Here is a 14,219-nt window from a genome sequence, read left to right as displayed (position 1 = left end):
GAATACTTATTGGTTATAAGGTGTGTCCAGCCCTAAAAATTACCCCTTACAATCAGGTTGACCTTCTTTTGAATACATCTATTTTCCTAGCTTTTTTAAGGAGTAATGTAATCTAGAACAAACAAGTCTATATTCAAAAAATTTATTTTTATTTATTATTAAACCTTGTTGTACAAACCTGAAAAGTAAACAAAACTGGCAATAAACAACATGGAATCTTTCCCCCACAAGGAAAGAGAGCAGAGCAGTGCTAATAAATTAAATGTCAACCTGTAAGCCGTAGTCATAGAAGTTTACTGTCAAGAGGGAAAAAGTACACAGCAAGGCCATAAAACTGGACAACCACATTTGAAAAAACACTTGACTCTGTTTATGTTATTGTTAAATATTAAAAAAAAAAAATAAAAAAAAAAAAAATAACAGCTCAGTCTTCTGAAACAACAACCAACAAACTGTATTAAAGGACTCTCCCAATAGTTACCACTGGTGAGTTCAGTGCAATATGGGTAGCTACATTTTTTTTATCTTTTTTTTATTATTTCTTTCAATCATGAAACAGAGAACAATTTATGAAAACAGTTTCCCTTTTTTTCTTTAATCCCACGCATACAAACAACCAGAAAAAGGGGGGCAAAAATAAAAATCCAAATATTTTTTTTAGTTGTTCAGTGATGTAAGCAGCACTTGTATAAATGTTACAAGAAAACCCTGTAAGCATCAAACTATCGGATGAAGAAACTGAAATGTAAGGCTTTTTCTTCATCTTGTCTTCTCACCGTCCCCTGTCCACCCCAATCCCCAAAAGAAGGCTCAAGTATTTAAAACAATTTACAGGCATATGTACAAAAAGGTTTATGATCTGTATTTGTTGGTTTGCCTCTTCTGAAGAGAGTAAAAATAAAAAAATGAGACAAGAGGAAATTCATTTTCACATTCATGATGAAAAACAAAAAAACAACAGCAACAACAAACATTATACACCTAGTGGCTCTAAAAGGTGGTCATTAAAGGAAGTCCAACTTAGCCGTAGAAACCAGAAAAAAACAAAATCATTGCAAGATGCTTGAAAACTGAGGGTGCATATTAAAAAAACAATAGAATAAAAACATTATATGCTTATATATTAATGCTGATTGTGTGATGTGTTGAGACAGCAGTGGAATGAAAATGGAATGTAAGAAACATTGCACATCTATGACAAAGAAGCACTTTCGGCTTCACTCATTTTATATATGTATATATATATATATATATACTTTATATTTCTTTTTTTTTTTCCTTTCTTTCAAAAGGATGCTATTGAAGTTTTCTTTTTTTGTGTTAAAGTAGCCAACAGCACCAAAAAATAACAGAATGGATTCCTTATGAAATCAGGCACAGTTTTTATTCCCACCCACCCCCAACCTTAAAACAACTTTTGCCAGAGAGGCATTGCTTGAGTTCTTTGATAGTTCATCTTCTCCTTTAACAGATGCATAGAGATGTGCTGGTAGGAGAGAACCTTTTTTTCAAATCTCAGCATTCTGCATCTGGTTTTTCTAAAAAAAAAAATATATATATAAAAAAAAAAAAAGTATCTTCAGCTGCCAAAACCATCCTCTATTTTTTCTTATATATTTATATACCCAATTTAAAAAAAAATACAAAACTCATCTTGCACGTGACAGAAAGAAACATAGCCAAGTAAAAGCAGGATCGTTCAAGTTTTGAAATCTTTCTAGAAAAAACTGCTCCCTTGACTGGATAAAGAAATACAAAAACACATCAACTTATCAAAAATGGTTTAAAAGCCTCTTTCATGTGTGTTGTCGTAAGGCTTTTTGTTGTTATTCAGTCACAGGGGGTAGCAGAAATAAAATAAAAAAATATTTTATAATCCCCTTTAGACTGTCATAAAACTATTCTGCAGCTTCAAAAATCTGACTGCAGTGTCTAAATACAAAAAAAAAAGAAAAAAATTCAACAGTTTAATGCTAAAACAAACTTCTCTAAAACCAGAAGAAAAAAAAAATCTTCTTAGAGCTAGTGCAAAGACAGCCTGCATTCTACAGCAAGTACTCCAAACTAGGGTATAATTACAAAAAAAATATATATATATATATATATTTATAGAATTGGAAAAATGAGAGTGTTGGCATCTTCATGATGAAACTGAAGTCATTTTGGACATATTTGATGATGAAAATCTGGATGTTGGCACATCAAGCGTGGCTCTTTTCCTTGGTCCTCTTTTTGGTGTAGTCTTTATTGGACAGTTCTCATTACTGCAATTTCTACCAGAGGCTTTCCCACAAATCTGATTGACTAGGCTGATTATCTGCTCCTGTAGAGAAGAAAGAGAATGGTGCTATTAACATATTCTGTTATTATTATTGATTATATTATGGTCAGTGCGGTTGTTTTTTTTTTCTGTATTTCTACATGGTAGCTACCATACAGAAGGGAGTTAAACTGATTACTATATGGTACGAGATATCAGAAATTACTCCATGGGTCAACATGTCATACTGAAAAACATAATTTATGCTTACCTGATAAATTCCTTTCTTCTGTAGTGTGATCAGTCCACGGGTCATCATTACTTCTGGGATATTACTCCTCCCCAACAGGAAGTGCAAGAGGATTCACCCAGCAGAGCTGCATATAGCTCCTCCCCTCTACGTCACTCCCAGTCATTCGACCAAGGACCAACGAGAAAGGAAAAGCCAAGGGTGAAGTGGTGACTGGAGTATAAATTAAAAAATATTTACCTGCCTTAAAAACAGGGCGGGCCGTGGACTGATCACACTACAGAAGAAAGGAATTTATCAGGTAAGCATAAATTATGTTTTCTTCTGTTAAGTGTGATCAGTCCACGGGTCATCATTACTTCTGGGATACCAATACCAAAGCAAAAGTACACGGATGATGGGAGGGATAGGCAGGCTCTTTATACAGAAGGAACCACTGCCTGAAGAACCTTTCTCCCAAAAATAGCCTCCGATGAAGCAAAAGTGTCAAATTTGTAAAATTTGGAAAAAGTATGAAGCGAAGACCAAGTTGCAGCCTTGCAAATCTGCTCAACAGAGGCCTCATTCTTGAAGGCCCAAGTGGAAGTCACAGCTCTAGTAGAATGAGCTGTAATTCTTTCAGGAGGCTGCTGTCCAGCAGTCTCATAAGCTAAACGAATTATGCTATGAAGCCAAAAAGAAAGAGAGGTAGCAGAAGCTTTTTGACCTCTCCTCTGCCCAGAGTAAACGACAAACAGAGAAGACGTTTGTCGAAATTCCTTAGTTGCCTGTAAGTAAAATTTTAGAGCACAGACTACATCCAGGTTGTGCAGTAGACGTTCCTTCTTCGAAGAAGGATTTGGGCACAAAGAAGGAACAACAATCTCTTGATTGATATTCCTGTTAGTAACTACCTTAGGTAAGAACCCAGGTTTAGTACGCAGAACTACCTTATCCGAATGAAAAATCAAATAAGGAGAATCACAATGTAAGGCTGATAATTCAGAGACTCTTCGAGCCGAGGAAATAGCCATTAAAAATAGAACTTTCCAAGATAACAACTTTATATCAATGGAATGAAGGGGTTCAAACGGAACGCCCTATAAAACATTAAGAACCAGGTTTAAACTCCATGGTGGAGCAACAGTTTTAAACACAGGCTTAATCCTGGCCAAAGCCTGACAAAAAGCCTGGACGTCAGGAACTTCTGACAGACGTTTGTGTAACAGAATGGACAGAGCTGAGATCTGTCCCTTTAATGAACTAGCAGATAAACCCTTTTCTAAACCTTCTTGTAGAAAAGACAATATCCTAGGAATCCTAACCTTACTCCAAGAGTAACCTTTGGATTCACACCAATATAGGTATTTACGCCATATCTTATGGTAAATCTTCTGGTAACAGGTTTCCTAGCCTGTATTAAGGTATCAACAACTGACTCAGAAAACCCACGTCTTGATAAAATCAAGCGTTCAATTTCCAAGCAGTCAGCTTCAGAGAAGTTAGATTTTGATGTTTGAAGGGACCCTGTATCAGAAGGTCCTGTTTCAGAGGTAGAGACCAAGGTGGACAGGATGACATGTCCACCAGGTCTGCATACCAAGTCCTGCGTGGCCACGCAGGTGCTATTAGAATCACTGATGCTCTCTCTTGTTTGATTCTGGCAATCAATCGAGGAAGCATCGGGAAGGGTGGAAACACGTAAGCCATCCTGAAGTCCCAAGGTGCTGTCAGGGCATCTATCAGGACTGCTCCTGGATCTGGACCCGTAACGAGGAAGCTTGGCGTTCTGTCGAGACGCCATGAGATCTATCTCTGGTTTGCCCCAACGTCGAAGTATTTGGGCAAAGACCTCCGGATGGAGTTCCCACTCCCCCGGATGAAAAGTCTGACGACTTAAGAAATCCGCCTCCCAGTTCTCCACTCCCGGGATGTGGATTGCTGACAGGTGGCAAGAGTGAGACTCTGCCCAGCGAATTATCTTTGATACTTCCATCATAGCTAGGGAGCTTCTTGTCCCTCCCTGATGGTTGATGTAAGCTACAGTCGTGATGTTGTCCGACTGAAACCTGATGAACCCCCGAGTTGTCAACTGGGGCCAAGCCAGGAGGGCATTGAGAACTGCTCTCAATTCCAGAATGTTTATTGGCAGGAGACTCTCCTCCTGACTCCATTGTCCCTGAGCCTTCAGAGAATTCCAGACGGCACCCCAACCTAGAAGGCTGGCGTCTGTTGTTACAATTGTCCAGTCTGGTCTGCTGAATGGCATCCCCCTGGACAGATGTGGCCGAGAAAGCCACCATAGAAGAGAATTTCTGGTCTCTTGATCCAGATTCAGAGAAGGGGATAAGTCTGAGTAATCCCCATTCCACTGACTTAGCATGCACAGTTGCAGTGGTCTGAGGTGTAAGCGTGCAAAGGGTACTATGTCCATTGCCGCTACCATTAAGCCGATTACCTCCATGCATTGAGCCACTGACGGGTGTTGAATGGAATGAAGGGTGCGGCAAGCACTTTGAAGTCTTGTTAGCCTGTCCTCTGTCAGGTAAATCTTCATTTCTACAGAATCTATAAGAGTCCCCAGGAAGGGAACTCTTGTGAGTGGAACGAGTGAACTTTTCTTTTCGTTCACCTTCCATCCATGTGACCTTAGAAATGCCAGTACTAACTCTGTATGAGACTTGGCAGTTTGAAAGCTTGAAGCTTGTATCAGAATGTCGTCTAGGTATGGAGCTACCGAGATTCCCCGCGGTCTTAGTACCGCCAGAAGAGCACCCAGAACCTTTGTGAAGATTCTTGGAGCTGTAGCCAATCCGAATGGAAGAGCCACAAACTGGTAATGCCTGTCTAGGAAGGCAAACCTTAGGTACCGGTAATGATCTTTGTGAATCGGTATGTGAAGGTAAGCATCTTTTAAATCTACAGTGGTCATGTACTGACCCTCTTGGATCATAGGTAAAATTGTCTGAATAGTCTCCATCTTGAACGATGGAACTCTTAGGAATTTGTTTAGGATCTTTAAGTCCAGGATTGGTCTGAAAGTTCCCTCTTTTTTGGGAACCACAAACAGATTTGAGTAAAACCCCTGTCCCTGTTCCGATCGTGGAACTGGATGGATTACTCCCATTAACAAGAGCTCTTGTACGCAGCGTAGAAACGCCTCTTTCTTTGTCTGGATTGTTGACAACCTTGACAGATGAAATCTCTCTCTTGGAGGAGAGTATTTGAAGTCCAGAAGGTATCCCTGAGATATTATCTCTAGCGCCCAGGGATCCTGGACATCTCTTGCCCAAGCCTGGGCGAAGAGAGAAAGTCTGCCCCCCACTAGATCCGATCCCGGATCGGGGGCCCTCAATTCATGCTGTTTTAGGGGCAGCAGCAGGTTTCCTGGTCTGCTTGCCCTTGTTCCAGGACTGGTTAGGTTTCCAGCCTTGTCTGTAGCGAGCAACAGCTCCTTCCTGTTTTGGTGCAGAGGAAGTTGATGCTGCTCCTGCTTTGAAATTACGAAAGGAACGAAAATTAGACTGTCTAGCCTTAGCTTTGGCTTTGTCCTGAGGCAGGGCATGGCCTTTACCTCCTGTAATGTCAGCGATAATCTCTTTCAACCCGGGCCCGAATAAGGTCTGCCCTTTGAAAGGTATATTAAGCAATTTAGACTTAGAAGTAACATCAGCTGACCAGGATTTTAGCCACAGCGCCCTGCGTGCCTGAATGGCGAATCCTGAATTCTTCGCCGTAAGTTTAGTAAGATGTACTACGGCCTCCGAAATGAATGAATTAGCTAGTTTAAGGACTCTAAGCCTGTCCGTAATGTCGTCCAGAGTAGCTGAACTAATGTTCTCTTCCAGAGACTCAATCCAGAATGCCGCTGCAGCCGTGATCGGCGCAATGCATGCAAGGGGTTGCAATATAAAACCTTGTTGAACAAACATTTTCTTAAGGTAACCCTCTAATTTTTTATCCATTGGATCTGAAAAAGCACAGCTATCCTCCACCGGGATAGTGGTACGCTTAGCTAAAGTAGAAACTGCTCCCTCCACCTTAGGGACCGTTTGCCATAAGTCCCGTGTGGTGGCGTCTATTGGAAACATTTTTCTAAATATCGGAGGGGGTGAGAACGGCACACCGGGTCTATCCCACTCCTTAGTAACAATTTCAGTAAGTCTCTTAGGTATAGGAAAAACCTCAGTACTCGCCGGTACCGCAAAATATTTATCCAACCTACACATTTTCTCTGGTATTGCAACTGTGTTACAATCATTCAGAGCCGCTAACACCTCCCCTAGTAATACACAGAGGTTTTCCAGTTTAAATTTAAAATTTGAAATATCTGAATCCAGTCTGTTTGGATCAGAACCGTCACCCACAGAATGAAGTTCTCCGTCCTCATGTTCTGCCACCTGTGACGCAGTGTCTGACATGGCCCTAATATTATCAGCACACTCTGTTCTCACCCCAGAGTGATCACGCTTACCTCTTAGTTCTGGTAATTTAGCCAAAACTTCAGTCATAACAGTAGCCATATCCTGTAATGTGATTTGTAATGGCCGCCCAGATGTACTCGGCGCTACAATATCACGCACCTCCCGAGCGGGAGATGCAGGTACTGACACGTGAGGCGAGTTAGTCGGCATAACTCTCCCCTCGTTGTTTGGTGATCCCATTAGCAAAGATAACAAATTCTGAAAGCAGGAAACAAATTACAGAATAAACGTTTTTTGTCTCAGTCAACTATAATTCTCACAGCTCTGCTGAGAGAAATTACCTCCCTCAAAATAAGTTTTGAAGACCCCTGAGCTCTGTAGAGATGAACCGGATCATGCAGGAAATACAATGAGCTGCTGACTGAAATATCTGATGCGTAGCAAAAGCGCCAAAAAACGGCCCCTCCCCCTCACACACAGCAGTGAGAGAGAACAGAAACTGTCAGAAAAAAGATTAAGCAACTGCCAAGTGGAAAAATAGTGCCCAAAACATTTATTCACTCAGTACCTCAGCAAATGAAAACGATTTTACATTCCAGCAAAAACGTTAAACATAATTTCTAGTTATTAAACAGCTTTATGTACTTCTTACAGTGTAATTCTAGTGAAGTACCGTTCCCCAGAATACTGAAGTGTAAAGTATACATACATGACATTATATCGGTATGGCAGGATTTTCTCATCAATTCCATTGTCAGAAAATAAAAGCTGCTACATACCTTTATGCAGATTCATCTGCCCGCTGTCCCCTGATCTGAAGTTTACCTCTCCTCAGATGGCCGAGAAACAGCAATATGATCTTAACTACTCCGGCTAAAATCATAGCAAAAACTCTGGTAGATTCTTCTTCAAACTCTGCCAGAGAGGTAATAACACACTCCGGTGCTATTTTAAAATAACAAACTTTTGATTGAAGATATAAAACTAAGTATAATCACCATAGTCCTCTCACACATCCTATCTAGTCGTTGGGTGCAAGAGAATGACTGGGAGTGACATAGAGGGGAGGAGCTATATGCAGCTCTGCTGGGTGAATCCTCTTGCACTTCCTGTTGGGGAGGAGTAATATCCCAGAAGTAATGATGACCCGTGGACTGATCACACTTAACAGAAGAAAATATGTTGAAATAGGACTAATATCCATCAATAATCTGCAAGGAATCCACATTTGTTCCAGTGCTAAGGAATTTGGAAGCACATTATAAATGAATTGATTTTTATTATAAGACAGTGGCTCAAGGAACATCTTCCTTAAAGGGACAGTCAAGTAAAAAAACAAAACAAAAAAAAACCCTCATGTTTCAAATAGGGCATGTAATTTAAAACAACTTTCCACTATACTTTTATCACCAATTTTGCTTTGTTCTCTTGGTTGAAAGCTAAATCTAGAAAGGCTCATATGATTTCTAAGGCCTTGAAGGCCGCCTCTTATCACATGCTTTTTTATTTGCTTTTCACAGGGAAAAGCTAGTTCATGTAAACCATATAGATAACATTGTGATCACGCCCGTGGGTTGTGGCAGACACTGCACTAATTGGCTAAAATGCAAGTCAATAGATAATAAATAAAAAGTCATGTGATCAGGTGGCTGTCAGAAGATGCTTACATACAATTTAATCACAGAGGTAAAAAGTGTATTAATATAACTGTGTTGGTTATGCAAAACTGGGGAATGGGTAATAAAGGGATTATCTATCTTTTAAAACAACAAAAATTCTGGTGTTGACTGTCCCTTTAAGTCAAGTTAAAATTAAAAAGGCTCCCTCTAGTGATCTGACATGGCACTACACAGAAAGTAGCCTGAAGAACGAATTTGCGCTAGCTAACATTTGGGTTTGTAATGTTCACTATACTCCTATTTTTCCTACTTTGCATCAGAGTGTAAACCTTTTTTTTATCTTTGTGGACCAATTGTATACGTTTCTGGGTCTATATTTAGGTTGATAAATTATTATTTAAAAATCACACATGCACACACAAAAAAAACGACTATCCTGTAAAAATTGTTCACAGGCCTCGCAAGTAACATACAATATCCATGTGGCTCCTATAAAATAAATCAATAATAAAAAAAAGACACCTTTGCTGTATGAAGTATACGCACACCCTCCACTAATATGTATAATTTAAATTAATTTCATATACTAAAGGTTTAGGTAGTCCCCTATTTATGTTACAGTTATTATGTTTGCTTTTATATTAACCTGTAATTAAATTAAACCATATGATGTGGCAGCCCAAGCATAAAACTGTTGAATTTACCTTTAAAGACAGTAAGACGTTTGATTACTTAATACTATGTAATTGTGGATTTTGGAAATAACTAGATTTTTCCCCACACAATGTGTTAGTGCATTAACTTAAGACATTCTATTACATCTACATCTTGGTTCTGAAATACAAGCAAGTGAGATTATTAAAAAATTGTATGTGTGTGTGTGTGTGTGTGTGTGTGGGTGGGGGGGGTTAGACAAAAATGACCAACCCCCCAACATATGTGGCTATCCTATAATGAACCTATAAAGAACAAGATGGATAACAATGGAAAGTATTATGGTGAGTATTAGTTGGGGTAATGAGGCAAGATATAGAAATGTTTTATTTTGGATTTAATTTCTAGTTATCTTGACTCACCCAGCTTATACTCACCAGGGAGAAAACAATCAATTTGTTTTCCTCCAGGTTAGATCACAAGGAAACACAGTAGATTTTTTTAATGGATGGATGTCAGCCACAGCCTGAAAAATTCATGGCCAAAGCCTTTGTTTTGGTTAAGTAATTCTAGTAATAGTAGAGATAGCAGAGACTTGGACTTTCAAAGTTCTGGAACTCAAAAATTGTTGATATCTGTGATAGAGAACATACATTTCTGAGATAAAAAATGGCACTGATGCAGTACTCTTGGGAACATCAAATCATATAGTGTGATTCTACTGCTAGTTATCTAAGTAATTGTTTCTGTGGCCAAAGTGGAAGAATTTCAACAAATGTTGCAAGTATTTTTAGAGACATAGAAATCGATGTTTACATTAGGGATATTTATTGCTGTGATACTTAACAGCTTTTCTGTGGTGCTCTTTGCCTCCTCCTGCTGGCAAGGAGTGGTATTCCCAACAGTAATTGATGAAGTCGTGGACTCACCATACCTTAGGAAAGAAATAATACTTACTATGACAAAAGCTGAATATCCAACTTATGCATAGGCTCAAAATGATGAACTTGCAATAACCTCAAAGCTAAATTGAGACTCCACGGGTGAGAAACTGGCTTAACCACTAGAAAAATCTTTGATAAGGGCTTGCATAAGGGATTGAATATCAAGCCAGCTAGTAATAAGTCCTTTATGGAAACGAAAAAAAAAAACAACTAAATCTGACCCTTCAAGAAATAGGCAGATAAACAATTATTTAGACAAGTCGGAAGAAATTACAAAATTTAGAAATTCAAAAATAATCCCAAAGAAAACTTCTGGAGTCACCCCAAAAAAGAAAAGCTTTCCATACCTAATAATAATTTTTTACAGAGACTAATATCTTCGCCTGAAAGAGAGTGACTACAACAGAGTCCGAAAAAAGCCTCTTTGACGTAAAAATAAACGTTCAATCTCCACGCCACCAAATTTAGCTCTTTGAGATCTGGATGCAAGAAAAAAACAAAAACACAAAATCAGAAGATCTTTCTGCAAAGGAAGAATCCAGGACTGAGATCTGGACATCTGAAGTAAGCCTGCATACCAGGACCTGCGAGTCCAAGCTGGCGCAATGATGATGACTGGAACTTTCTCCTGCTGGATGAACGATCACTCGAGGAAAAATGGTAGAAACAGGTAGATCAGACGAAAGGACCAATAGCGCATCTAATAGAACCGCACAGAACAGAAAAGCTTGAGGATGTCAGCGAGAAGCCATCATGTCGAAATCTAGCAACTCCCAAAGCGCTACTATCCGAACAAAAATTTCCTGGTTGAAAGACCATTCCCCCAAGTCAGACGACTAAGGAAATCTGCATCCTCACTGTAAACCCCCATAAGGAATGGCAAAAAGGATACAATGATTGCTATCTGCCCCGGTAAGAATGCAAGACAGACTCCTACATCAGTGAGAACTCTTAGTTCCCCACAGATAATTGACATAAGCCACTACCGTGACATATCGGAATGAAAAACCGAGATAAGACTCATGCTGGAAGTGGAGCCAACTCAGAAGAGCCCAGAAAATCACCCGGAGTTCTAGACCATTGGATGAAAACCTTGCCTCCCAAGGAACCGAAACTCCTTGCACCGTCTGAGACACTCGGATAACTTTACATCCTGCAAAACTAGCGTCGATTAAAACGGCAGTCCAAAATAGAAAAGATGCTCCCAAAATCAGAAACCTGTGAAATAGCCACCAGGAAATAAATTGTCTTGTTTTGTAATCTAGACAAATCAGCTGAAACAAGCCTGTATAATTTTAATTCCACTGCATGCGCATACAATGCTGTAGAGCACGCAAGAAAAACCTTACAAAAACATAAATTATGCTTACCTGATAATTTCATTTCCATTGAGGGGAGGAGAGTCCACTGCTTTATTCATTACTGTTGGGAATTAAGAACCTGGCCACCAGGAGGAGACAAAGACACCCCAGACAAACGTTTAAATACCTCCCCCACTTCCCTCATCCCCCAGTCATTCTCCCAAGGGAACAAGGAACAGTAGGAGAAATATCAGGGTATAAATGGTGCCGGAAGATGATTAAATTTAGGTCCGCCCATCAGAGATAGGGGCAGGAGCCGTGGACTCTCCTCCCCTCGATGGAAATTAAGTTATCAGGTAAGCATAATTTATGTTTTCCATCTAAAGGGGAAGAGAGTCCACAGCTTCATTCATTACTGTTGGGAACATATACCCAAACTCTAGAGGACACTGAATGAAACCAGGAGGGAAAAGGAAGACCCTAATCTGAGGGCACCACAGCCTGCAAAACCTTTCTCCCTTTTATCCGCAAAAGCAAAAACGTCAAATTTGAAAAACTTTGTGAAAGTGTGTAAGGAGGACCAGGTAGCCGCATTACAAATTTGCTCCATAAAGGCCGCATTCTTGAAGGCCCAAGACGAGGCCACAGCTCTAGTTGAATGAGCCGTGATCCTCTGAGGAGGCTTATGTCCCACTGTCTCATAGGCCAAGCGAATCAATCTCCTCAACCAAAAGGACAAAGAAGTAGAAGAGGCTTTCTGCCCCTTGCACTTCCCTGAATACACCACAAAAAGAGATGTAGACTGTCCGAAATCCTTCGTAGCCTGAAGATAGAACTTCAGGGCACGAACCACATCCAGATTATGAAGTAACCTCTCCTTAGAAGAAGAAGGGTTAGGACACACAGAAGGAACCACTATTTCCTGATTGATGTTACGGTTAGACACCACCTTGGGAATAAACCCCAAACCAGTGCGAAGCACAGCCTTATACGCATGAAAAATCAGATAAGGAGGCTCACATTGCAAGGCAGCCAGTTCAGATGCTCTGCGTGCCGATGCAATAGACAACAGGAAGAGAACCTCCAAGGACAGAATCTTAATGTCAATGGAATGCATAGGCTCAAATGAAACCTTCTGCAATACCTTAAGAACCAAGTTTAAGCTCCATGGGGGAGCAGACTGTCTAAAGACAGGCCTGATTCTAGACAGAGCCTGAACAAAAGACTGGATGTCAGGGAGCTCAGCGAGTCTCCTATGCAACAAGACTGAGAACGCAGAAATCTGTCCCTTTAAGGAACTGGCGGCAAGACCTTCTCCAAACTATCCTGGAGAAAGGACAGAATCCTGGATACCTTCACCATCTGACAAGGATATCCATGCTTCTCACACCAGGACAAGTAAGACCTCCGCACCTTATGGTAGATACGACGAGTGACTGACTTCCTTGCCTGAATTAAAGTATCAATCACACTTTCAGAAAAGCCTCACTTGGCCAAGACTAGGCGTTCAATCTCCACGCAGTCAGCCTCAGAGAATAGAGATTTTGATGTTGAAAGGGGCCCTGTTCCAGCAGATCCCTGCAACAGGGTAACCTCCACGGCGTAGAGGATGACATCCCCACAAAATACGCAAACCATGTCCTCCGCGGCCACGATGGAGCAATCAGAATGGCCGAAGCTCACTCCTGTTTGATGCGTGCCACTACACGAGGTAGAAGTGGTAATGGTGGAAAAACATAAGCAAGGCTGAACCCCCAAGGCACCACTAAGGCATCTATCAGCTCTGCCTGGGGATCCCTGGATCTCGACCCGTATCGGGGTAGCTTGCAATTGAGTCTGGACACCATGAGATCTATCTCCAGTGTTTCCCACCTGAGACAAATCTCCGCAAACACTTCAGGGTCAAGAAACCACTCCTGCAGATTGTAGGATTGCCTGCTGAGAAAGTCTGCTTCCCAGTTTTCCACACCTGGAATGTGAATCGCTGAGAGAGAGCAGCTGTGGGACTCCGCCCACTCCAAGATCCAAGACACCTCCCTCATGGCTAGGGAGCTCCTCATACTCCCCTGATGGTTAATGTAAGCCATCGAGGTAATGTTGTCGGTCTGGAATCTGATGAAGCTTAACGACCCCAGAGGAGGGCATGCCTTCAGAGCATTGTAGATTGCTCGGAGTTTCAGAATATTTATCGGAAGGAGAAACTCCTCCTGGGACCATTTTCCTTGTGCCATCCTGGCACCCCAAACAGCTCCCCATCCTGCCAGACTCGCGTCCGTGGTCACAATCTCCCAGGACGGTCTCAAGAAGGATGTCCCCATGGACAGCTGCTCCGGACGAATCAACCAAGAGAGGGAGATCCGAGTCCGAGCATCCATGGATATCTGCTGTGATAGATCTGAATGATCGCCGTTCCACTGTCTCAACATGCACAATTGAAGAGGCCTGAGATGGAACCTGCCGAATGGAATGACGTCTATGCTGGAAACCTTGAGTCCGTACACTTCCATACACTGAGCCACCGAGGGGCTTGAGGACGACTGAAGGGCAAGACAAGAGGATGACTGAAGGGCAAGACAAGAGGACGCAATCTTCCTGCGTCGATGGTCTGTGAGAAGTATTTTCATGGACAGAGTCTATTATCGTGCCCAGGAACTCCACCCTGTTGCTGGGAACCAGGGAACTCTTTCCTGAGTTGATCTTCCAACCGTGAGATTGGAGCAAAAGAAGAAGAGCCCTTGAATGATCCTCTGCAAGACTGAGCGACGGCGCCTGGTCTAGTATGTCGTCC

At 41.3% G+C, this 14,219-nt stretch overlaps 1 protein-coding gene across 1 annotated transcript in view; it reads right to left on the bottom strand.

Moving 5' to 3' along the window:
• Positions 1 to 128: 128 nt before the first annotated feature.
• JARID2 (jumonji and AT-rich interaction domain containing 2) overlaps positions 129 to 14,219 on the bottom strand; it is a 690,587-nt gene continuing 676,496 nt past the window's right edge. Inside the window, 1 exon segment of the mRNA XM_053714761.1 lies at positions 129 to 2,323. Within this exon segment, the coding sequence (XP_053570736.1) occupies positions 2,141 to 2,323 (183 nt within the window). The 3' untranslated portion in view covers positions 129 to 2,140.

This window comes from Bombina bombina, chromosome 5, assembly GCF_027579735.1.
Source record: "Bombina bombina isolate aBomBom1 chromosome 5, aBomBom1.pri, whole genome shotgun sequence".
Lineage (NCBI taxonomy): Eukaryota > Metazoa > Chordata > Amphibia > Anura > Bombinatoridae > Bombina > Bombina bombina.
The sequence above is the reverse complement of the archived record's forward strand: the minus strand, read 5'-3'. Positions and strand labels throughout refer to the sequence as shown.